This window comes from Onychostruthus taczanowskii, unplaced genomic scaffold, assembly GCF_017590055.1.
Source record: "Onychostruthus taczanowskii isolate IOZ18803 unplaced genomic scaffold, ASM1759005v1 scaffold29, whole genome shotgun sequence".
In the NCBI taxonomy this organism is placed as follows: domain Eukaryota; kingdom Metazoa; phylum Chordata; class Aves; order Passeriformes; family Passeridae; genus Onychostruthus; species Onychostruthus taczanowskii.
Window position 1 is genome coordinate 913,385 of NW_024500239.1, and position 26,510 is coordinate 939,894.

Consider the following 26,510-nt stretch of genomic DNA (forward strand, 5'->3'; position numbering starts at 1 on the left):
TTTAGAACACGCATAGGAAATTTATGCTAAATACACTGAGCACAGGACAGACAAAGGACAACAAGAGAGCTTACCAATTCTTTTCAAAATATAGCTACCGATTTTTTTTCACTATTTTTTTCAACTATTTGCTATCAAGGTTAAATAAGAGAGCAATGGTCTTTTTTTCCCCTCTCCTACGTCTCATCTCAACAGCAATAAATGCTGAGAAACTAAAGTGGGATTTCTACTGGAAACCATTCACACGTCTTGTAACACAGGTGTGTTACACAATGAGGAAAAGACAATGCTTTGGGGTTTTTTCAGAAAGAGTTAAATAAAAATACATACAGAGGTTCTTCAAATTTTATCTGAAGACTCAAGTACAAGAAGACAGACTAGATGGAAAGGAATTAAGTATGTCTGTAACTGATGGAGCCAGCTGATACTCCTACTCAAAGCTGGTATACAGAAGCACTATGCCTGTACGTGGAGGAGCATTGCTGGGTGACTACAGCTGAGCAGAGCTCTAAGGAAGATCACTTTCAGCAGGGAGCTCTGGTGACACGAGCTTCTCTGGCAAGAGAGGCTCTAAGACAACTCAGTGTGTTCTGTGGCTGTGTTTGAAAAGTGCTTAATACGACAGAACATTTGAAATGCACATTGGTGCAGGGATTTTTTGCGAAAGTCCTGTGCTGTCCACCAACACAGTACAGGCACTGAGCAGGTGCCATGGAGATATGGAATAAACACAGCCCACTGCCCCTAAGCAGCCCCAGTTACCCACCATAGGACTGGCTGAGCTGAGGGGTTTGGAGCCAGACACCTCAGGGCTGCAGCTACTCTTGGGTCTGCTGCTCCCCCTCCCCATACTCAGCAGGGAAGAGCTGGCAACGTACAGGCTGGAAATCTGACTGCTCCTTCAGCTTGCTGACAACTTGATACATGCATTTTAAGTTGTGCAATTATTTGTACTGCAGTTTTATGTGACCAACATGTAAAATGGCTTGTTGAACTAAGAAGGGGAGAATCACAGTAACACTGAGGCCTGCCTACAAGTTTAGTTACCTCCCAAGCCACTGCACTTCAGTTTTGTTAAGAGGATATCACAGCAGAGATCATAAAAGTAGAAAATACAAAGTGAAAATGTGTTTTGTGTGTTCAGTGATGTGCTGTGTGCACATGAAATCTGAAAAAAATTAAGAAATTTTTAAAACTTACAGGACTTTCGCACTGCATTTCAATGCTCCTGCTTCTCACTCCATGAAAGCTTACCCAACTCTGATTTAGAGCCTCTTTGCTGGAAATGTTTTTAAAAGAATGTTTTGTGTTTAGGAAATTGTTTCTGAAGTAAAAGATATCACATTCTTAGGCACCACCACACACACATACCCTAAAAATTGCTAGCTTGCTAAGATTAAAAAAAAAAAGTTGGCACCGTCACCCACCTTGTCCTCTTCATCGACCATAAGAAAGAAATAAGTCTTCACATATAACCATTAAGATGGACTTTTCCCTTTAAAAACAAATATTTTTTTAAGTCATCTTGGCATACTTCAATATATTTCTCAAATTACTTTCATAAATCCACTTCAATGTCATAAGATTTGCAGGCTAACCAGACAAAGGGGTCAATAAAAGATAGATTTTGGACGTTTTATCTAATATTAAACCCACATTGTCTCATCCTATGTATTTTTAAAGTAGCAATGTAATAGTACAATTTTTTAACCTTTCCCCTGTTTTCTGTATGAAAACTCTTGTGTACTGCTGCAGAAATAATGGAGATAACACTGACAACAGCAACTTGGGATGGCAAATCTAAAACGGCCTTAACAGCCAAATATAATTTCACACAACTTTTGCATGAGTCTAGGTTTAATTTGCTTTACAGGATGGTTGGCCAAACAATGACATTTATCATAAAAATATCCTCTCCATTAAGTAAATCTCATTTTTCTTTCCAAAATAAAATTCAATGTATACTCTGAGCAGTCAGTGGCTCATTTTCAAGATCAGCCCACACAGATTTTTCTTAACAAAACAAAGCAATTCAGTTAAAAAATGCAGACCAATGTAATGACATAGTCATATTGCTTTTGGCTATGTTAACTTTAAAAACCATGCCAATTTCACTATTTTTCTTTAGGTTTTATTAGAAAAAAGCAGCAGATCAACATTACAATTCAGAGTCTAATCTAAATATGCACTTGACAATGAAGCACATCTGAATATGAAGTGAGAAAGGATTCCAGAAAAACCTTCAGTTTTGCCAATCTTCTACCCAAATCATGTATCATTTCTTCTGGCTTTCTGATGACTGAAATCAAACAAGGAACAAAAGATTTATTGCTATGAAAACAAAACTGTAGTACAGTAGTAGAAGTCTTGGGCGCTAAAGCGTACTGAAGTTAACTTAATCTCAAAGTGTACTTAAATCTTTTGTTTGGCCATGAAAGTCCATAAGCTGACTGACCCAAGTATAAATTGAAATGGCAGGTCTGGAAAAAAAAAAAAGTTAGACAGCATGTTAACCTCCAGTTTTCAGACAGTAATAAAAAGATACAATTCCAACAGCCAAGAAATTAAAATTAAAGGAAAGTGGATCTGACATTCAAGAGCTCAATTTATTCTTATGCTCATTTTGTTTGCACCCAAAATAATTTTAGACTCACCAGGACAAAAAAAAAGTATTTATGGACTATCACACAATTGAAAAAGAGAAACAATTGCCTTTTGACTTGGTTATTTTCCCCCACTGAGGTATAAAATCTACATATAAATTTGATACTTCACTATAACAAATTGTACTTTTCATAGTTCTGATTTAGTTTCATTAAACCCTGTTTACTTTTTGCTTTTAAACCACAGAATTCTTATGTCATGATACTGAATCTGGTTTGCTGCTCTCTCTTTCATTTATTTGTGGATCTATTTTAGTAGTCTGGTTACCACTGCTAACCAGGAAAAAAAGAATTCTTGAAACTTTCTTCATTACAACAGCACTTTCAGCAGAGGTTACTGATGTGCAAGCAAACTAAAACGATATGTAGCTCTTCAGAGAGACTATTTCATTGATTATGTTTCCACTGTCCAAAGGTTCTCTAAATTATTTGCTGGAAGAAACTCTTTCGATCTTGTAAACATCAGTGGGCACAGTTTCACTGCTATGTGTGGTAGTTTCACATCCTTATACAGGAAGGCTGGTTCACAGATGCTGAGAAGCTGCAGGAGTTCTAACAGCTGAGGAACTGTGGATTCTGCCGAGCAGAAGTTTCTTCTCTTGCTACTTAACAGCGTAGCCAAAGTATCAGCCGAGGTAGCCCAGTCAATCCTTGCTCTTCTTTAGAACCTCTCAGAATATTTCTGGAAGGGTGACGTTGCGGAGCAGCCACTGCTGGGAGCGGCTGCCGGTGCAGTCTCTGATGCTGGGTACCTGGCTGTCCTCTTCTGTGGCTTTGTCCAGGCACTGGTTACTGTTCACATGCAACAGGGTTAATTTCTGGAAGAGAAAATAAAAATAAATTAGCTTAATAAGAATCGCCAGGCATAAGGTAACAAAAAAATTTCTAGCTGGCATCAAAACTTTTCCATAGGCAAGTAGGGACTAGACAAGACACTGTGGTTACTGACTGCAGATCCCTACCCTAAAAACCACTTAAATATGCTATATGACATTGTAGACACTAAAAGCAGTGCTTTATGAAAAACAAAACAAGTCTTAACTTGTAAATGATGTTCTTTGTCAAGCAACATCCACCATTCTTTAAATAGGGCTATACAGCTAGAGATATTTGAAGAGTTAGAAATTAAAGGTTGGTAAGATATACAACTTCAGTTATTAGTTATAATAGTAGCTTTTATCAGATCAGAATGAACACATTGATTATATTTTCAAAAGTACTTTTTTTTCCCTCAGCTGGGGACACAATACTGACCTTACACTATGTTCTTTCAGCACTTTTTGGGCTCTTTTTTAAAAAAGTATGTTCTTTAATGAAAAGTACGTGCAACTTCGCGTTAAGTGTATATCTTTTGCAATACCTATTAATCCCACTTATGCAATCTTCCATAAACCACTCCATCTACGCCTCAGCACTATCCTCATGGAGAAGAGGTCCTCAGAAGCTGCATTTCCTGCCACTGTTCTACAGATGCTCCTCAGTGCACCAACTTGCCTATGGTACCACAGGCATTACTACCTGTATTTCTTCTCTCATTCAGCAGCTCAGCCAGGACACTGGAGTGACTGAAAAGTCATGGCATGCACAAGCAACAAAGGGTAATAAAAAAAATCAAATTCAAAAGCCTGAGCACATCAATCTCCTGCACTCATAGAGGTGCCGAGGAATGAAGGAGGGAGTTGAACAGAGGAAGAAAGAAAAAAAAAAAACCACAGGAAAAAAAAAAATCACTTAGCTATGTGGGCGGGAGTTCTTTTTAAGTGCCCTATAACTTTTTTTTGTGCTTTATTAGCCAGATTTCAGTTATGTTCTGAAGATTATGCCTGGATTTTCTACTGGCAAAATAAAGAGAAAAAACACATATAACCAAATATATGGCTGAGGAGCAACATAGGGGAAATCTGTGACAACCACTGCAAGACAGATGATTGTGTTTAAGTGTCTAAAGAGTCATTTTTATTATCACTGACAAGGTAGAAACCTAATGAAAAGCACTTGCTCTTTGGTAAATCACTGTAGGTGGTAGTATTATTTATATTATCTGCTTAAATCAGATAAACTAACTACATTAAAACCAAGAATGAATGGTTCCCAAGACTAACTTAATCCTGCAAGCCTTCAGCTTTCTTCAGTATCCTATCAACAATTGCCAGCAACGTGCAGAAATCCTAGCAGAGATCCACTGTCTTCCACATTAACTGCCATCCTAATCACAAAATCATCATTCACACATATTTGCTCTTGGTCTAAAAGGCTGTAGGCTTTGTTAACATCTCAGCTACTAAAGTCTATAATAAGTGTATTTAATCAGAAATAACCCCCACCTTGCTTTTTAATTAGTGAAATGACTTTTTAGTAGCTAAATATCTGAAAGTTCTTTTTAAAAATAGTCTGCAAAAACTGCAAATACTGGCAAGATTCTTCATCCACAAGTTGTCTCAAAATTGTCTTTTGTAATAACATATTAAATTAACAAGCTCAAGAACTATTTTTTTTTCTAACTATCCATGAAGTCAGAGATCTTGACTGCATTATTCAATCACAAAATCATTTCTAGAGCTGGCAAATCAAATTAATAATGAATTGATCAATGGACAATGATTTCTAGAGCTGGCAGTTCAACATATGAACTTCAAATAAATTTGCACATTATTTAGAAGAAAGAACATTATTTAAGTAAAAGTGTTTTAAGCTTAGACATAACATGATTAGAAATGTAAAATCACCTTTATCAGTTTGCAATGCTCATTTTTTACTTAGACAAGTATTTCCTTTTAACTTTATGCAAGACAAGATACTGAGTGCTAGATTTGTGACCACATCATTACTCTTATCTTTTATTGCTCCAATAGATACCTGGAACACTTCTCCATTTTTAACCTGATTGTAACACAACACTACACTGCCAGATAATATTTCTCCACAGGGTCCAAAAGCACATGCAAAATGCTCTTCCAAAAGCTCCCGCAAACTCACCAGGTAATTAAATCAACACAGATGTCCACTGTGTGACTACATAGTGAATTAGTAACAGAGGGAACATAATCCTGACTTTGTTTCCTGTTTTGTCTGTTCAACAGTGGTCCACACTGGAATATGTTACTCTGCAGGCTCATTTAAAAGCCAAAGTTGCCTCATTTTACAGTCAAAAGTCATTAGAAGACTTACCACTGGATCATATTCCCAAAGCTGATTTCCTTTTAGATGGTGGCACTTGAGCATCGTTACTGGGCCGTTAAGTTTGGATACATCTAAACACAAATCATCTGTTCGAATTTCTTTGTTGGCAGTATATGAGAAAACCTAGACAGAAAAAGAATGAGAGGAACTGAAAAAGAATTGCTTCAACCAAAAGATTCCTGGAGTGGGGGGAAAGGGGAACATTTGTGCATTACTTCATTTATTCCCACTATTTTTTTTTCTTTCGCTTTCTGTTCCCTTCATAATAGTGAGGCATGGAAAGATTTTTAAAGTCTTTTGAGGGGGAAACAAGTATAAACACAATCACAAGCTGTTCAGTCAAAACAGTCTTTCTTTGAATTGAAGATTGCTTGCTGTGAAGGAACAGGAGAATCCCCACACAGAGGTAATCTCTGTTTATGTGAAAACACTTCATCAAGAATCATTAAGAAAGTAGAACAAAAAACCAGATGAAACATAAATCCCACAACTGACACCCAGAGCAAGATATATTAAAAATATATTGCAGGTACAGGAATGTTTGGTTTTGGGTTTTTTTTAAGTAACAATGCCAATCAGGAGTTCTAACCAGAATGCATTTCCAAAGAACCTACAGCTGGTGAAGTCTAGCTCATAGCAGTGTTTTCCCCCCATGATTTTGTTTTTGACTTTAAAAGTTGATCTAAAATGTATTGCAATCAGGCCTGAAAAACATACAAGCAGAAACCAACACCAGATCTTTTCATGCATTTCCTCTTACAGGTACTTTCTTTCATGAGAGTTTCCTATGTATACTTTGAAGATAACTACTGAAAACATCCAAAAATCGTCACAATAAGCAGTAGCATCTCAAATAATTCAATATATTAAGAAAATTCCTTTTTAAAAATTGTCACCTGATTGCCACCCATTCCATGGCAGTTAAAGATTCCAACTTTCTCATTTTCTTTTCTTGCCATGTTATCCAGACATTGATTTGTCTCCACATTTCTTATCTAGGAGGGAAAAAAAGAACACATCACCAAAGGCTGATATTTTTAGAAGATAATTAGGTCCTTATCAAACCACAGTGGGCACCTGTTCTCTCCATGCACCAGAGGTTATGTGAAATAAATGACCCCTATTAGCAATGAGGCGTCATTGTTCAAGACTCAAACTCTCAAGCAAATGTTCAAGCTACCAGGTTACAGAACCATAATTGTTTCTTTGCTTTCTTTGGGGGATCCTTCCACCTTGGGGGCAACTTTCTGCTCAAAGATTCAGCTACAACAGAATGGACACAATTGAGTCTGCAGCCCAGAACCTTCAAAAGTACTAATCCCTATATCACTATATAGTAAGCAGGCATGAATATCAAGTCTCTTGATAGTCATAAAGAAGCACGTTCTGCTAAAAGTGTTTATTTTAAAATCAATAGTACAAAATCACTCTACAGAAAACTTGATATTTAGTTCAACATGACTTGTAGAGGAGAGGGTGCCTACTTATTTAGGACAGCATCATCTGTTAAAAAGGTTAAAGAAAAAAGAGAAATGCTCAGCAAGGCGTGGGGGTCACTAGAATTTGCTGGTCACTGGTGAGGGTTCTGGGGGTAAAGTTCAGAATAGCTTTTAGGCAAGACCTTGCTTGACCTAGTATAGCTTTCAAGCAGAACTTCATTCATGCTCTATGAAGAGAATGTTACACAGAAAGTTATGCACAATATTTCTGAAGGAATATTTCTAAAGTCATTTATATGACATTTTGTACTGTCGTAGAAAAAAAGGAAAACCTTCAGATTACAGTATTGTATACCAAAGTTCAGTTGTCTGCCCCACTGAGAAGCCAGATTTGTCATTCTACATGGGACAGAAACACAGGTGCAAGAACTCTGGAGACAACTTGCATGCACTACTCAGTTCAAAACACAACTTACTGCACAATGTACTTTACATAGGGAAGACGAATATGAGAGATGAAATCTTACCTCTCCCAGAGAAAAGTAATGGCGTGGAATTTGGGAATCAGGATAAACATTCTCCAGGTACCAGGAGAAAGGCTTGCACTGGAGCTTGCGCCTTAGCCCAAGTCGTGATGATATGTCCCCATAATCAACTTTAGTAACTCCTGGGAAAAAAAAAGGAAGTTGTATTCAATGGCTGCCAATAAATACCCCTTAATTCTGCTTCATAAGAAAACCCATCAGTATAATTTTCTATTTCCATGAAAGACTTTCTCTTTAAAAAGTCATCTCTATACAAAGGGGTTTTTGCTTAATACAGCATTATGAACATGTCTGTCAAGACCCGTGACTTCTTTTCCCACAGCAGACAGGATCACCACATCTGGGCTGTGCATGACAATTTCTTACCTGTGGTTTTTGGAACAATTTGAGTGTAGTTGCTTATTAAGTTAATAGAGAAGAAAGGCTGAAACCTTTGTAGTAACTAATGCCATTCTATCCCCAGTGGTAACTGGAGTGCGTATCTATGCAGCAAAACACAGCAGTCTCCTTCCGGGGAGCAAGCAGAATTCCAATTTAATTTATTTCTGTAAGCCAGGTACCACCTGCTGGACTCTTCATAATCTATCTAACTGCACAAAGAAGCAGGCAGAAAGCAGCCTTCATACAGAGCACTAAACCTTAAATAATTCAGCATTTGTTCAATATAACCGCAGCATTTGCAGGAAGCATGTTCACCATTATGACTGTTATCATTTTTTTGTGGTAGTTTGCTTGCCTTTTTATTCCTTTGCTCCTCATTTATCAAAGTGCTCCTTCTTCCTGTACCTTCCCACTCCTTTATGGTTGCTTCAATTCCCTCTGAAAATTAATACGTGCAGGTCCCATCTGCAGATGGGTGGTGTGCACGATATTTTTGCTTCAACCAAATTCAGCACTATTGTAATTATTATTCCAATAATAATAATAATAATAACAGTAATAGTAGGATAATTTCTACTTTTCAAGCATCATGTCTTTTTTCTGTTTCCCACAACACACTCCATATCACACAGATCAAATGTAGTACACTACCAAAAAACCCAAACCAAAAAAAAGAACAAAAACTGGCCCCAGCAATTTAAATTCCTCTAACAGACTACAAATATGGCTCAGCTGCCTACCACACTACAGAGCTCCAGGTGCACACATTTTTCAGAAATCTCTCCACTTGGAGGACTGTGAGTTACCTCTAAAATTCTTGACCTTGGAAAGAGTTTGAGACATTTCTAAGCTGGCATACTGTGTGTTAAATGGACTTGCCAGCAGATGGTGTCTTTCTACTCAATTGAGACAGATAATTGGATCAAACTTTAGCTAACTGTCTGTAAATGAAAAAGACAATATTTCAGAAAGAAAAAAATTGTTAGCCAGGTTTTTAGGATTTTTTTAACTGAAGACTTTATTTTAATAAATATATTGGAAAGCTATACTGATAAGGGAATGAAAGCAAAGGAAATCTTTTTTTGTATAGAATCCCAGAAAACTTTTGTCTGGGCTTTCAAGTCACAGAAGAAATCCCAGAAACAATAAACACAAGAAAAATTTAAAAAAAAAAATAAAATAAAAAAACCAACAAAATTAAAACAACCAACTAAAAAAAACCAAAAAAAAACCCAAACTACAGAATGCTGCTCTATCTTCATGAAAGCAAACATTTGCTCTACCAGAAAGCAATAATCTCTCAAAATCTAATGCAAGAACAGAAAGTTTCTGACCACAGCTAAGTACTGGATTCTTCATTTCTCAGTGATGAAAAAGCAGCTGATGGATGGAAGAGTTATCATGCCACTCTTGCAACAACTTTACAAACAACATGCAACAACACTCAAAACTTACTCAGGTTGCTACACTGACCTCCCAAAACCAGCATTGTTAAGGCTTTGTCGCATCACTGAATGGCAGTAAGAATTACAGCCACATCCATAAATAATGAAACGGAAAGTGAGACCTAATAGCATACAAGCAAGCTGTTTCTTAAAGTAGTTTTAAATGTCACCACACACACAAAAAAAGTGCCAGCTGATTTTTCTCTTACATTGTATTCCATTGAACCATTTTCATTCAGAAAGGTTTGCAAAAAATCCCCTCTGAAGTCAGGTCTGCACCAAACCATACAGGAAGACTACAGCTAGCAGCAGGTTAGCAGATGGACTGAAGAGCAGAAGAGTTAGAGTTGCCCTTGGGGTGTCCTCTAGTAAGGCTGAATTATTCTGTTCCCAAGATTTTTGGTGCCTTATCGATATTACTCTAAACCAGCTTGAGTATTTCTCTCCAGTGCAGTGCCAGTTACTTATGAGGAATTTCTTTTTGGGGAAAAAAGGAAAACTGCAGGAAAGTCTAAAGCATACCAAAAATTAGGTACAGGTTTAAATCATTTCCTCCACAGACCAGTAAAATTTATACTTATACCTACAATAGTGACATACAACCTTCTAGGGGTTTTGGACATTTGTTCAAAGGCTCAGCTAAAAAAACCCCAAAAAAAAAAAAAAAAAAAAAAACACTGAAAAAAGTAAATTAGATCAGATTTCCTCTGAGGAGACAATTATGCCAGATTCCAAAGGAATCATGAGAAAGACAGTCATGTCCACTTGTTTTTTCAAACCTTTTGTCCACTAAAAAAAAATAAATTAGGAAACAATCATATAACAACAGAATAATTTGGGTTGTAAGGGACTTCAGGATCATCTCATTCCAACCTCTCTGCCATGGGCAGGGACACCCTCCTCTACACCAGGCTGCTCAAAGATACATCTAACCTGATCTTGAACATTTTCAGAGATGGGGTATCCACATCACACAAATCAGAAATAGTATTTAAGAAACATTGCTACTGTTGCCTTTATTTGGCCATAACTATATTTTTCCTCAACCTCCCTGCCCCTAACCCTAATTACATTTAAAAGTTTGGGCCTCCCTGATGATTCTATTTGTCACACAGCTTGCTGTTAGCTGTGGGACACTCACATGCTTTTTTTTTCCACACACATGCTTAAAGACATACTCAAAATATATAAAAAATTATGAAAAATATAATACATAAAATATTGGTAATGCAAAAACATCTACTTCAAATCATCCAGCCACACCAGTACCAGCCATATAGCAACAGTTGTGCCATCCTCAAATTTTCAAGAGCTGAAGATTTCCTTGCCCAAGTTTGATGTGTGGCAATATATTTATGCTAAACTCCTTTGAAAAAAATAACATGTTGTTATCATGATGATTATAAATTGCTCAGTCATTTGCAAAAGCAGAGTATGAAAACTATTTCATCTAAATCTAGCGTTCTGATAAAAATAATATAACTTGTTTTTATTTAGTATTATGAAACTCTATAAGCAATAATAATTTAAAAGCAATTTGAATAGCTGCATTCTTTGCATTCTCAATTAATGCTAATAGGGATTAGTATCTGAACACAAAGCCACATGGAAACATTTAGTGTGTACTTTGAACACAGGCTTTGCTGCACTGCAAGATGTGGAGTCAGTCCCTCCTCTGTCCTCCTTATCAACCATAAATAATGTTTCCCATTTCCAGTCTCTACGCACTGAACCTTGACCCTGCTGTGCGTGTCTAGACCCAGGGCACGCAGTGATGAGATATGAGGCCTACAGACCCAGTTTCAGGATGATGCACCCCTGTCTCTCTTTAGGTGACTCCAACTTAGGTAATTCCACAGTGCTGTCTATCCAGGCTTTCTGCCTGCCCACTTAGTCCCAGGACAGTACACTGTCTCCAAGCACGCTGCAACAGTACACCTCCTATATTTGGGGCACACCCCAAAATATATCTCAGAATACACCCTTTGGGGCAAAGCTGACCAGCCTAGTTTTGCAGCTGCTGCTGCCAAAAGGGCAGCTTTCCCTTGCTCACATTCAGACTCCCGCTGTACCTCCTGTGCTGACAGATTCTAACTGAACCCCGGGGAGACAGCTCACTGGAGAAACAGCCCTGACGGATCCACAAAGTCCTAGAAGCAGCTGATGCAGATGAAGGATCAGCAGGTGAGGAGATGTGAAGCCCTATTACCTTCCCTACCAGCACACCTGCCATGAACAGCAAGGCAGTCCCCTCACAGCAAGCTGTGAGACAGACATCAACATCTTGTGAAGCCTCCTCACCTTGGACAATACAGTCCTAATCTTTTAGTCTTTAGTCTTTTAGGAGAAAGTGATGAACGACCAGCACTAGAAATGAAGAAGTGGCAGAGTCCACAGAAAGAACAAGTGGAGCCAGGAAACAAATTATTCACATGCTAGATTTGTTTTCTGAGGGCTGAAGAGAAAATGGTCTGGGAAGCAGGGCCCTGGCATAACACATGGCTGCAAGGAAAGCTACCAGCTCATGAGAAAGGCCTGCAGCAGTGCCTGTGCTCCTGGGGAGAAGAGTTCCTGCCTGCAAAGAGAAAGGCTCGATTCTGGCCAAGCAGCAGCTCCAACAAGTTCCTGCCCAACATCCGCCTGTACCTAACCACTCCTAAGCAGACAGGTGGCTTCTAAAATTCACACAAGCTTAATACAGACAAGTAGCAGTTTCTTTTGGGTTATACTTATAAAAGAAGGAAGGGATTTCAGGCTTACTTTTCAAGAGGGCAGCTTTCCATTGAACTACATTACATCAATAGTAAAAAGTCTCTTGAGTTCCTATCATTCAAGAAGCAAGACTTTTTTTCCCAGACAACACAGATTACATGAAGTGGGAAAGCTACCTGAGAATCTTACATTTGCTTTCCTGGATGAATCCCTCTCTGATTCACTATCTTGGGGAAGAGGAAAGAAAATACAAAGGAGGAAACAAGTGTGTCTTGTTAGCTAGGCTCAGTGATGCTTGTCAGAATATTATCTCCTCCAAAATCCAATTTTTTGCATCCATATCAACTAGTGAGAAAAATCCTAGGTGCACAGAGGATTGCTTGTTTTCCTCATTCATCTGCACCAAAAGCTTGCAAACCAGCATCAGCCTAGGAATCCTCACCTCGCTTCTTGCAAGGGCCTGTGACACTGTCACAGTAATACTGAAAGCACACATTTGTACTAGCAAACAGTTTCACAGGCTGCACACCGTGTTCTGAACTATACCAGTTCTCTGTAAGAACTATACATTTAAATTTTGTATTAGAAGGACATCTTGAAAAGCTAAGTGAGCAAAGCTAGCAGAGATTCACTGAGTTCCTAAACAACTAATGCTCACAAGGGACTTACTGAAACCTGCTATTTGCTGCCAACGGGCAAAATCACAATCTGCAACACTCAGCTAAGATTGGAGACATCAGAATTACAAGAATAAGCTGTTTGTGAACTTCCCAAATTAGTAATCCTTGTTAGTTAATGTCTACTGGCTCTCACAACTTATGTGGATTTGGGAGGGTGAGAGGCATGAGCAGATCTGAATATATTTGTGTGTTTATTCTCTGATAACAGGTTTTCATCAGAGCTAAAGTATGACCCACAGTACTGGGCATTCTCCTCACAGCCCCAGGCAACAAATCAATTTCAGAATAACCCAACTTATTCAGATACAATATTATCCTATTCTCGAGACACTTGAAAATTCTGGCATCGAACTTCAGTGCACGGTCGGTACGGTCACGGGGACACAAACAGGAGCGTGTGACAGGCGGCAGGTGCAGATGCTCTAAGAGCAGCCTGGCCAGAGCACATCCCTACCCAGCAATCACTCGGGCCATCAGCATACAAATTATGCAGACATGCATCTTTTGAAAGGAAAGAAAATATATAGTGCAGTTACAGATAACTGCTTTACTTACTTTCACCTTTGCAGAATTTTTACTGTCTTTGGGGAATGTATGCATATTCTACAGTACTGCAGTGCTATGAAAGTCATATTAAAAAAACCCCAATCCTACAAAATTCAAAGAGTAACTCCTTTTGTAGCTTACACTTCCCTCACAAAATGAAAGGCATATAGATGTGATATATAAAGTAACAGAGCCTTATCACAGCTTATCAGGAACTTACATTTTTAAAAGAATTTAGTTTCTTTTTTTTTATTAGGTTTTTCTGCAACTTTGTACCTTTAAAAATCTAGATTGACATGGACGCATAAAAGCAATCTTTACCAAAAAAACTGCACCTATTCATATACAACTTTTCTGAATATTTCTACATGTTCATGTTTGAATTAATAATGCTTTATTAATTACATAACAGGGCAATAGCAATAAGCTGTTAACTTCTGATTTCACCTAAAAAGCTTTGAATAGTATCAAGACTTTTTTAAATTAAAAGTCTTACACAGTCTCATTTGAGTAAAGCATTCTTTTAAGACAAAACCACTGTGAATCTGTACTGTCAGCTGCTTTCACAAGCATCTGTAAAACCCATAATCTAAAATTTGACACTGTTCAGACTCATACTACATTGTATTACACCTTTTAAATGTCAATATTAATGTAGGTTTAATAAGCAGGTCATAAGGAAATACTAGTTTTAAAGACATTTCTTAGGAAAAGCAGATGCAGCATATAAAACTATCACTTAGTACATAAAGCCTAATGTCTCAAGTATTTAGAAAGCTTGGCTGTTGCTACCTGAAGTTTGTCTTTTTGTATAACAACAAAAATAACCTGTAGTTGAAAGTAATAATTCAATATTTTCCAGGCTTCCTTTCTTCTCCTGAATTTTTTGCAGAAAATCTGAGTTCATGGGAAATTTTCCCACATATTTTACATCCTTTTGTTCTGGTAACATCCATGTAAAGAAACAATAATAAATATCATCACAGTCAATTATTGGCAACTTGCCCCTGTACTATAGATAGTGAAATACAAATTCTATCAAGACAGAAGATACTCACTTTTGCCACTCCTCCTTTTAGGTTTCACTTAAATCACTTGTGATGTATTCAGCATGGAATGCCTACAACATGGGAGCTAGAGCCCAAAATTCAGCACATTGCTGAATGTGCTGAATTGGCCATTTGGATGGCTAATTTTCAGCACTACAACTGAGCTCTTTGATGTTCCACTGAGCTTCAATTCTATTGCACAGGAAGCTCATTCCTAAATCATGTTCATGTTAAAAAGCAAGCAAACAAAAACCCCTCCAGGGCATGTCTCTGGCTAACAAAATTATTTTTCAATTAAGACCTTACTTTTTGTACACCTTAAGTGAGTTCTGTCTTAACAAACTTCAAAGCAATAACATTCTTATATAAATACTCACATTATTTCCCAGTAGTAGCAACATTTTAATACTCAGTAAGTATTTCTCATAACCAAAGACCAGCTCACCTGGGGAAATAATGTAGAAAAAGTTTTTGAATTCATCCATCCAGACTTCTGCGAGCCGCCTGTTATTTTTGTTGATTATCTGCCCTGTACCTCCTGGGAAAGTGTACGGTGTTGCTTTTCTGAACACATGTCCAACATGTGAACAAGTTACAATTTCCAAAGTGCCACCACACTGCCAGATCTGGAAGCAATAGGACATTTATTGCATAGTTACAAGCTGTTTTAAAAAGTTCCAAAACATTAATCACTTGCTTCTGTTCAAAGTGGGGAAACAACATTAGCCGAAGTCTAGAACAAATGCATACTGCATGGAAGAGAACTGCATGTTTTTTCCTGCTCAACAGCTAAAGATGTTTGCAAGCCCAAGCAAGGCAGCATATGAAAGCACTTCAGCCCCTGGAGCAATACCGCATCAGCCAGAGATTACTTAAAGAACGGGGCAAGCTGACCACAAAGGAAGGAAAAGGCTCACATGAATCACAGGAACTAACAGGTGTCTAAAATAGTCAATTATAAAACAGAATCTCCACGTAAAAGGACCCACACACTTCCCAAGTCTCTGAAAATACTTTCAGTTTTATCTTGGATCTTGAAAAATAGCAGATTCAGAAAGCTGCAGTACTTCAGAAGTATCCCCACCTATGTACTTTCTGCTGACAAGTAAAGTGAAAGGAAATGGTACCATTTGGTAGGAACAAAAATGAGAATACCACTGGTTAGGTCCACAACCAAACAAACACATGAAATGATGAAGTTTAGTAAAGAGCAAGAAGAGAGGGTTTGTAGCAGAGATGCTCACATGTCACTGGCACATTAAACGATGCACTGACCACATCACCTTTAACTGATGCTCCCACAACAGCTTTTCTGCCTGAATTCCTTTCAACACACAAACACTCATTCTTCAGAACAGCCATCTTAATCTTTTAATCACAAAGCTATACCAACAATTCACCATGCACTTTTTACTGACAGATACAGTCTTTGTGTGTCTCTGCTGGTGGAACTTAACAGGGAAGGGAAGTGCCAGGTGCAACACAAGAGGACACTGGTGCAGGTGGCAGATATGTGTTTTACAGAACTCCAGATGCACTGTTCTGATTAATAAACTAATAATTCATAAAGCCCTGCAGAGTTTCACTTACCCTGAAGGAAATTTCTAAGTTTTCTCCACCCCAAATATCCATTCCAGCATCATATGTTCCAATTTCCTGAAAGTAATCTCTGTCTATTGAAAAAAGGCCTCCTGCCATTGTAGGTGTCCTGAAGAGAGAAAAAAACCAAATCACATCAGTCACTACAGAAACATACCTAGATACATTTCACACTTACACTGACAAAATGGCTGTTTATTTCCCAAGTTCCTAGCATATTCCTTCTTAGAAAGCTTCCCTTGAAACTCTGTTACTCTTGGTATACTTGCTAGCTCAAATTTTTCCAGAGATGGAATTAGGTAGTGGCAATTGTCCGTATTTTCTCACTTCAAACTGGTATCTGGATAGAGAAACAGTCCCTAGTAAGCTGCTGTCATTCCTGAGAAAGACTTCTGCCTCCAATGCTGGTAACTCATAAAAAGGAAACCAGTTTCACACAGGAAAATTATACTTCAGGCTACTGTTCTTGAAACAGTTTTAGGAGGCCATTAATCAGCCTGCTTGCTTTCACTTTTATTGCTTCATACAAGAAAATTGTACAGTCAGGGTTGCATCCAGATTTTCCTTACAGATTCCTTATTGGTACAAAAAACATAAAACTCTGCTAGTAGTTTCTCAGAGCTTTAGAAACAACTCCCAAATTTCAACTTTTTTAGACAACAAATATACAATAAGTAAATGGCATGTTAGGCCAATGACATAACTTTATAATTCAATTATTTACACTTTTAGCATAAATTATTTTATGTAATTTATTTTAACTAGCTCTTTTCCTGAAATGTTTAGGGCTTTTTCTGAAACACACATTAAATACAAACTAGGTCACAAGCTAACTAAAAACTTATGTGTCTTTTCCCCTGCTAAAAGGAAACAGAGGGAAGAGAGCAATATCCTGAGAAGAACTCTTAATTTCTTAAACTAAAACAAAAACCAGCAGAGGCTGGATCCTGAGCTTTACTATAAATAAATAATGCCCAGTTTTCAGAAAAGTAAGGACAGAAAATGTAAGTTTGCAATTGTTAAAAGGTACATATTACACATGGGCTATCTTCCTCATTACTTTTCTTATAAACCTACATGACATCCAAGTATAAATTTACCTCCCATCCCACCTTTTAAGACTTAAAGTTTGCATATAAATGCACATACACCTATATATATATATATATATACACACATGCATATACAAAAAAAATCAATGCATGTTTACAAAATACATGCAATACATGTTTACTTTGTTATAATAAAAGATAAAAACAAGGTTCAATTAAAAAAAGAAAAAAAGCTTTGTTAAAATCTTGTGCATCATTATAAGTGCTACCTGAAAACAAGTAATTCTGCAGTAATTAACATAGAACTGAAAAATATTTTCAAAGTGACAAAGTGATTGATTTCCTTTTGCTACCAAAAGTTACTGACAACCAATCCATGCAAGAACAGTTATGTTGTTCCTTCAATCAGACAAAAAAGATGCTACAACCTTTGAGTAAGTACTTAACTGCCTAAAGTACTTGCTTTGGAGTTTATCATAAAAAGCAAATATCAGACAAAGATTTTATGCCATTTAATAATTTCTCATTACCTAACAGGGAGGGTTCGGTCTCCTTTCCGTCGATCCATCTCTCTCTGAGGAACAGGGTACCAACGAAAATTCAGCTTCCAGTTGAATCCACCATAGGTCATGTCAGAACCTGCCATATATTCGAAGGTGTCATCACTGATTACGTCAATGATGGGACACACTACTGTCCTCCTAGGAAAAGGAAAGAAGCAAAATTATTAAATTTTAAAGAAATAAAATCTATTAATCAAAAGGGTAAAGTAGATGTTTAGGGTTTTTTTAAATTGCAGGTTTTACACATACAGTTGAAATTTTTATAACACCATTTCTTAACAACACTATTCAATCAATTATTAACAGAAACATACTAAAATTCTGTCTTGCTAATTATAAATCTGACGCAATTTTGGCAATGCCACATCTTTTTTAAAATCATATTTGCATTATTACGAGTAATAAATATTCATCTCTCCGCAGACAGAAATAATGATCCCAACTTTCTCATTGCTACATAGTGATTAGATAGAAAACAAGAGGTTCTTGTTTCTAGTTGAGCAGTAAAAGTTACTTGCGTGTTTTGAAATTAAAACTTGGATATTAACTCTGGGTAAGTATTTTTATACATCCTCAGGACTCAGAGATGATAGTAATTGTTAACAATGTACAACTACCGCATCACAGCTGACACAAAGTGGCCTCGTTGTCCACTGTCCTGACATTATTAACACACATATTCACAGAAACCAATTCTAACCATCTAAAAGACACTTAAGTAACCATGCTCAAAGCAGACTTCTTCTCATGGGAAGCTCTGTAAAAAGATTCAGAGGCTGCTTGCAACTGAATTCAAAGTACTTAAGCCAAGATATTTGCACAACTTGTAACAATGTATGTATTGTAGTATCACAAAACCTGAATAATGGTAACAAAGTTTACTTTGTCTTTGCACAGTGCTGAACAAAGATTCTTCATTATTTGTAGCTTACTCATCATGTAACACTATATTGTAACATCAAATTTTAAGTGTGATTTTCAGCTATAACAACAAAAAACTAGGGATCTTTAGCACCATGTTTTGTTCTATGTAATATGTAGTGTACTAACAGACTAGTGCACAACTACAGCTACTGTTCAGATGTAGGGACATTTTAAAAAGCAGAAAATTCTCTCACCTTCATCCCCAATACAGTTTTCATTGTGTATATAAGTGTAGATCAGCATGATTCCAGTAATTACTCTAACTTTAGAATATACATCCCAGAAGACCAAGACACAGCCCACGTTTCCACAATCAAAACCATTATGTAATAAAGAAATCACAACGAGAGCCTGAAAACAATTCTTGTTCACAATGTGGGTGCTACATGAAATCAGGGCTTGATTCCTTTCTCAAGAATATCTACCCAAATTCATGAAGGAATAGGCCAAGCTGCAGACTGAAGACCTCAATTTTCCCTAATTCCTCAATTTCATCCATTGCTCCCGCTATTTAACACATTATTCCATGCATCCCAATACAGACTTCACTAGGAACAGAGTTTTACTTTTAAAAGTTTAACTGAATTAGCCTTTTATCTTTACACCAGTGACAATTTATCCAGCTCTTCAGAAAGTAGATATTTGCTTGTAGGCTATTTTGTAATACTTGAAAAATTTCTTAATAAGTGAAAAAACTGAAGATGGGAGAATAGATGGATAATTACCTGTCAGCTTTGATCCTTGCCAGCAGAGGTTCAAGCCAGCCTACTGTACATTCACAGTGAGCATCTAAGAAGGTGATGACCTGGCCTTTAGAAGCAGCAGCCCCCTTTAATCTTGCTCTAATCAATCCAGAACGCTGTTCCATTCGAATCACATGAACAGGTACTTTTAATTTTTTCACATAACTCTCCAGTGGTCTTTTCAAGAAGTCTGTAAAGAATGATCAAAACTGTTAGTTATGTGGTTCAGCTTCTTCTTCTATTTTTTTTTTTTTAATGGAGAGCCTTGAATTAAGATACATTCCCCCTGTTCTTGTCTATCCCTTTTCTACTTTCTCAGATAGTTTCCTCTACACTTCACAACACTGCTTTCCACATCTCCCAAGAGTTTCACTCAATAGCACAGAAAGTTCTTCCTCCTCTTTATTTCTTCATTATGGAAAACCCAAAAAAGAAGAGAGGGTTGAGCTCTTACACAAAACCAAGATGGGATTCACAAGTTTTTATGGCAGAGATGATGTGACACTTATTTTCAAAAACATGCATAAGTGCTCTTGGACTTGTCTACCAAGGAAATACAGAAATGGTTTGACAAGCTGAATATAATGAATTTCCTCCTACAGCAATGCAACTTACAGATAATTTCTTTGTGAGAAGTTTAAAACACAATCAAACTGATTTTTCAATTGTGCTTTCACTAGGGTTTCCTGGCTAATATTTTTCTATTAGATTATTGCTATAACACCTAAAAAAAAAGTATAATAATCTATACATAAATGAGAATCTGTAACACCAACAAATCTCAGTGTAGCATGAATTATGAAGAATAAGTTATTCAAAATACAACAGTCAGTTACCATACACCCAGAAACTCAAAATTACTTGCACTGCAAAGAGCTACTGGGTCGTGATGATTGATACCAAAGGAAGAACAAAGAAGTGAGGGAGAATGCAATGGACAGTCACAGAAACAGACTTCTGCAATAACTTGCAGTTTTTACAATGTGTAAAAAAGGCAAAATACTCTTATTGCTATGGAATATCAGACTCAAGGCACATGGGAGTTGAAAGTGGTACCACAACAGTGTGTGGCCTGTAGTAGGATTTCACATAAGTTAGAAAGTACCACATACAAAAATAAATGTGACACTGGAGGGGTGGGGGGGGAGGCTTGGCATGAACTCTTAGTGACTCTTTTGTAAACCTCAGGAGGGAGGGTTGACTTGAAGGTGATTATCATTCCTTACCACTTCTCCAGATGAATGAGTTCTAATTACCTTCTCATGTTTTTCTGTGCATTGTTGGACTGCCACTAAAACCCACAGAAACAAGTTCTGACATGTCTTGAAAGCTAAACTGTGCTAAAAGTACACAAGAGTTTGATACATCTAAATATTTGTCTCCAGAGAAACTCAAAGCAACTTACTTCTTATTTTGCATATGAACAGAGGCTCAAATTAATACATGTTTCTTAGTACAAACAAGCGTACAGGTCAGAACATTTTGCAAGGCTTTTGGGGTGGAGCCCAGAGATCACAACTGAATCTGCAGCAAATATAGTTTCATCTCTTTACAGTGTAGCTTTCCAAAGCCACTATTTTAAAAGAACTAGTATCATGGCAATGTTTATAGCTTTAATGTACACATGATGTACACAGAGAGAGTGTGCAGCATTTCTCTCTATGCTCACCATCTGATGAGCAAGTCACACAAATCAATATGTTTCTCTGCACATCTCACATGCAATACTGATAAGCTTTTAAAGTAGTTCCATCCACTTTAAACGTAAATCAATTAATATGGCCTGTGACATTGGTTCTTGAATTGTTGTTTTATTTTGTTGTTGAATTGTATTGTTGCATTAACAGAATGGTAGAATTCTGGCAGAGGGAAGAGAAAAAGATTGCAACAATACAACTGCAGCCAGTCAAGAACTTGCATAAAAGACAAACTTGCATTACAGAAAGTCACGCTCAATGCACGTGAAAATCTTGAGTCCTACCTACATTTTCTCGGTAAAGTGTTTCAAATTTCAATTTATCAAGTGCTTTTAACTTCTTTTTCTCTAAGAAAGAATCAGATATGTGCAGTGTTTTCACTACAAAGGGAAAAAGGTTAAGAACAGACCTTCTCTCATGTTTAACCATGTCCATAAGAATATTCTTATGAAGTATCACCTTGTTCAAAACTGCAGAAGGGACTATTCCCAGAAACAAAACAAAACAAGACCTCCAGTAACTGTGTCCTTAAAATATCAGTAGAGCTCCAGCAAAATATGCAGAAATGATAAAGCTTGATATCTCATCCCTATAAAAGCATAGTAAATAATTCAGGCATCAAAATTTCCAAAGTTCCTCTGCTACCAGCAGGTAGGGTAAAATGTTCTAATCTAACCAGCTGTTTTCCCTCCAGAACACCCTCTCTAAGAGCAATACACAACCCTTACAAATTGCTCCCTTTGTTCAAGTAGTATGAAACTAGCTTTTTTGATTAATCATACATCCAGAAACTAGTAATAGTTTCTTATAAGGAAGACTTGATTTTTTCCCTTAAAGAAAAAAAAAGATTTGAACAATCTTTTCATGAATGTAATACACTTTGGCCTACAAGAAACATAGGATAAAGGACAAAGCCATGAAGATGACTTTTTATACAAACCTATTGGTCATACTAAATTCTATATTGAACACTGAGATGAGAGGTTTTATGCATTAGAGTCAGCTACTTATAAATTACCCAGGATTAGAAATTACTAATTTTTTAGCAGTGCTTCATATACTTCACAACAGAGTGAGGTTTGATAGTATTTTTAAAAACCCAAACATCTCCACTATACTTCTAATTTGGAACGTTAAGAATTCATGTAGTTTCATAGGTATAACTATAACTCCTTGTGGTGGATATTCTTTTCAAGCATTTTCTCTGTCAAAAGGGTGCATAGTTTTACCTAGGACTGAACATCTTTTGTGGAAATAGCAGAACTAAGGAAGACAAAAAAGCAAATATATTCAGTTCAAGTCAACTAAGTGCATTAGTTGAAAAATACCTTGCCAATTCTATTACCAAGTCACACTGATATGAATATAAATGAAAAATTAGGTTTCAACACTTTTTTTTTCAACTGAACTACAATAAATCACTGGTTTATCATTTTTATGAGCATGCAAACATGTAAGAAGAATGAATATTAAGAAGTATGAATATTTTTGTAAGTATTATTGGCAGGATTTAGTGGCAGTCACATTGCTTTGACCTGTGTCTCTGTAGCTAAGCTCTGTGGATGTGTCTATCCCAATGCAATCTGCCGGCCTCACCTGGATACTGGGTACTGACCTAGTCTGAGGTACCAGCTCATCATGATTTCTCCTGTTAACTGTTTCAAGCTAGTTACCAAAGATCAATACTTCAAAACAAAAGTTTCAGTTCTGATCAGTAACTAGAGAACAATTTTACAGATACGTCTTGTTTCTCCAACGCTTTTCTTTTGGGTGTAAATAAATGCATGCTATTATGCAAATTCATTCTTCTAAGAGCATGACACTAGCAGGTACAAAGTGTGCTTCAGGCAGACTGAATGCTTACTTTATTCCAATTAAAATGACTCTGATGTTAGAATTCAATACAAAATTCAGGCTGAACATTGTATTTTTCTAGAAAAGTATGCCGTTTTAATTCAACACAAACAGAATGCTTAAGTAGCAAACACAAACCCTTCACATCTTCAGACATCATACCCTTCTGTTTTGTTCAATGTAAAAGCATGCTTGATGGAACCATAACAAGTTCTTGGAAAACAGAACAAAAATAACCCCTCTCAGTAATTGTTGAAAATAACAACAAATAGAAGATGACTAAGTGATCTGAAATGAAGATCACAGGCTTCAAAAAGAAATGCTGGAACAGGTTCAGTAACAGCACCAAAGAAAGTATGAAATGCTCTATCTTTCAGCCTGGAATTAAGTTAATATGTTTTTATTACCAAACCCAGAAACAGAAAATCTATCTAGAGAATCCACATGCTTTTTTAAGTGGACTAAAATTCTATGATTCATAGTGAGGACATCTTATTGCTACATTGAAATTGATTTCTTTTTCTAAAACAGAAACTGAAGAGGCAAAACATAAGTAATATTATGTCTACATATTCTAATATTAACTTGCTCTTTATTTCTAGGTCATACTGAAAGCTGACCTGTCACAAATAATAATTAGCACTGATTTAAATTAGTGCAAAGAACTGTTTTGATAAATAAAATGTAGAATTTTTACATAAAGGTTAAAAACTACAACAAATCAAGAACTATAATTACAAATTTCCCACAAGTGCAAAAAGCAAAAATTTGATGTTGTGCCTTTGTAAAGCAAAATTTGATCATGCCTCTTATTTAATCTGGAACACGTTTCTGTGGCACTTTGCATAGGCATTTCTCCTCTGCTGCCGGAATGTAATTGTATTTAATACTCCTGTTCTTTCTTCCAAATTGCACTGGAATTAACTGAAGCACTTAGAGTTGGGTAAAAAAGGAAAAGCAAAAGCAAGTGAGGGTGCCCAAGAGAGGAAAGGAGCAGAGACAAGTGCAAACACAGCTCGAGTGCGTGTGCTGTGCTTCCCCAGGAAAGCCGAGCGGAGCGAGCTCAGCTGGCTGATGGGATCTGTCCATGCTCCACATGCAGCTGTGCCCCACACCGACCCAGCCGACCAGCCAGGCATCATGCACACACACACAACCTCAAGGGGCAGCTCAGTATGCTTGCTACCACCTTGGTGGCAGAGCAAAAATCCACTTGTAGCTCTTCAGCTACAAAAGTTCCCCATAACCACTGTAAGCTCCTAACTATCGTAAACCCTCCCCTTGCACTGTAACCCGCGTATCACAGAGCTACTTGGGGCAAATCCAGCATCTCTCTTCATACACGCAGATCTTGGGCAGATCTTATCACCTGGACAACAGTCAGACAACTTACTCTGAGGCTGGAATTACCATAGGCAGCAAAACATGAATTTTGCATCACTAGAATGAGAAGCAACAGGCTGAGATGTCAGCATGCTATAAAACCCTTCTATGACTTACACATGGGAATTCCTTATGATACAGCCTACAACTGGTGTCAAGACTTTTGTTCTAATGGCCAACTACATTGGTTCCAGTAGAAAACTTTCAAAATAGAGGAAAAAAAAGGTGGATCAATATAAAAGTATAGACATGTTTTATTTAGTAAACCTATTCTACCCTCTCACCTCCTTTTGCCAACACAAGGAAAAAAGTACTTCATAACCCATACCATCAAGAAATACTAAGTAAAGAACAAGCCAAATATCAACTATTAACTAAAATTAAATGTTAAGGATTATACAGAATATTATTTTTATTTCTAATATATTGCAATTAAAAATACTATGAAGATTAAAAACTAAATAATATTACTATATTTCCAAAAAAATCAGCTTCAAGTTTTGCTTATTACATATAGCAAGTGTCATTCTGTAGCATGGAGTTTTCACTGGAGCATTATTTATTAAGAAATCGAACCTGTTGCAGCACGGAAACTGAATTTTAGCTTCCCATGAATGGAATAATCAAAACTGATCCCTCTGAACACCGACCCTAACAGTGACAGTAAATTTAAAAGTGTGCAACAAATAGAGCTGCCTTTGCTATTGTTCACCAAGTGATTCAAGTATTAAATGCCCTCAAGCTGTATGAATGTGATCAAATTCTAAACGCAAAACACTAAAACTGTATCAAAACACAAAGTCCATGCTGCCAACAAAAAAGTAACCAGACAGATGAAGTTACACCAGCTTTCAGTGCAGAATGATCCATCTGTATTCCAAAATGGGCACTGCTCCCTCTGCCTTCTCCTGCCCCAGGCGCTGTGTCCTGCTGAAGAGGGTTAAGCCCACATCAAGTCAGCTTCAGTTTTCAAAACACAACTGTCAGAACCCAGGACATCCCTCTGGATGCCTTGGATGGTTCAAAATCCTGGCAGGGGCTGAGAGACCCTGGCAGGAAGACAAAGACACATGGGAATATGATCTTAACCCATGATTACCATGGCAAATTACCAACTTTATATGAAGAACTACAAGTCACAAAAGTTTAAGTAGCATAACAGTAGTTGTCACAGGATGAAAGGTGAAATTTTGAAGAATTTTACTATGGGGGTCTAGGGGGAAAGATGGAGGGATTTGGATGTTGTCCTGTCCTTCTTCCTAGCCTCCATCTTCTTGGTGATGCTGGCAGTTTGGGATTGGTGTAGAGTAGAAAGTCACTGTCTAACATAGGTGATAGGTATTCGGACACAACTGTGTGAATATGATATTGAATATGTAGATCATAGTATAAAAGACAACACCAGCCCTGTGGGCGGGCAGAGCGTGCCTCAGACTGACCTGCAGAACAGACCATGTCAGGCCAGACAGAAAATGTTTTAGACAAAAAATAATAAACAACTTTGAGAACGTGAGCCAAAGACTTCTGATCTATCCTTCTGATCTATCCTGGGTTGGGGAAAAGAGACTTTTTAACGCTCCTCGGGATCATCTTGACCGGAGGAGATCCCGAGACAACGAGCAGCAGGTTGGGTAGCGACGCTCTGCTCACCTCTCTCGCTGGCGTCATCGACGAGGACGATCTCCTGCAGCATGTGCCGCGGGGAGCGGTTGATCACGCTGTGCACCGTCCGCAGCAGCGTGCTCCAGGCCTCGTTGTGGAACACGATGACTACGCTCGTGGTGGGAAGGTTGTCCGCATACACCTTCGTTTTACACCTGTAAACCAAACCAAAGCAGGTATTTGTAAAGGTCAAGCCTTCAGTTAGAGCTGCAAGTCTGAGGCTTCCCTCTTGAGGATCAATACTAACATCCCGGATATATCAATTTTATGCAGAGTGTGACAAAGGAGCACAAAATACATATTTTATACATGCTCAAAGTGCTATAAAGTTCACCAAATTACAAGAGAATTATATTCACTTTCCAAAGTTAGCATGGAAAATCATAAGTTTAG

At 37.4% G+C, this 26,510-nt stretch overlaps 1 protein-coding gene across 2 annotated transcripts in view; it reads right to left on the reverse strand.

Moving 5' to 3' along the window:
• Positions 1-1,839: 1,839 nt before the first annotated feature.
• GALNT1 (polypeptide N-acetylgalactosaminyltransferase 1) overlaps positions 1,840-26,510 on the reverse strand; it is an 87,332-nt gene continuing 62,661 nt past the window's right edge. For both annotated transcript variants that reach the window (XM_041408110.1, XM_041408109.1), the window contains exons 5-13: positions 26,106-26,272; positions 19,504-19,711; positions 17,822-17,992; positions 16,231-16,348; positions 15,086-15,266; positions 7,810-7,949; positions 6,740-6,838; positions 5,832-5,966; positions 1,840-3,481 (exon numbers count right to left, since the gene is read on the reverse strand). In XM_041408110.1, the coding sequence (XP_041264044.1) occupies positions 3,335-3,481; positions 5,832-5,966; positions 6,740-6,838; positions 7,810-7,949; positions 15,086-15,266; positions 16,231-16,348; positions 17,822-17,992; positions 19,504-19,711; positions 26,106-26,272 (1,366 nt within the window). In that variant the 3' untranslated portion in view covers positions 1,840-3,334. The remainder of the gene's footprint in view (positions 3,482-5,831; positions 5,967-6,739; positions 6,839-7,809; positions 7,950-15,085; positions 15,267-16,230; positions 16,349-17,821; positions 17,993-19,503; positions 19,712-26,105; positions 26,273-26,510) is intronic.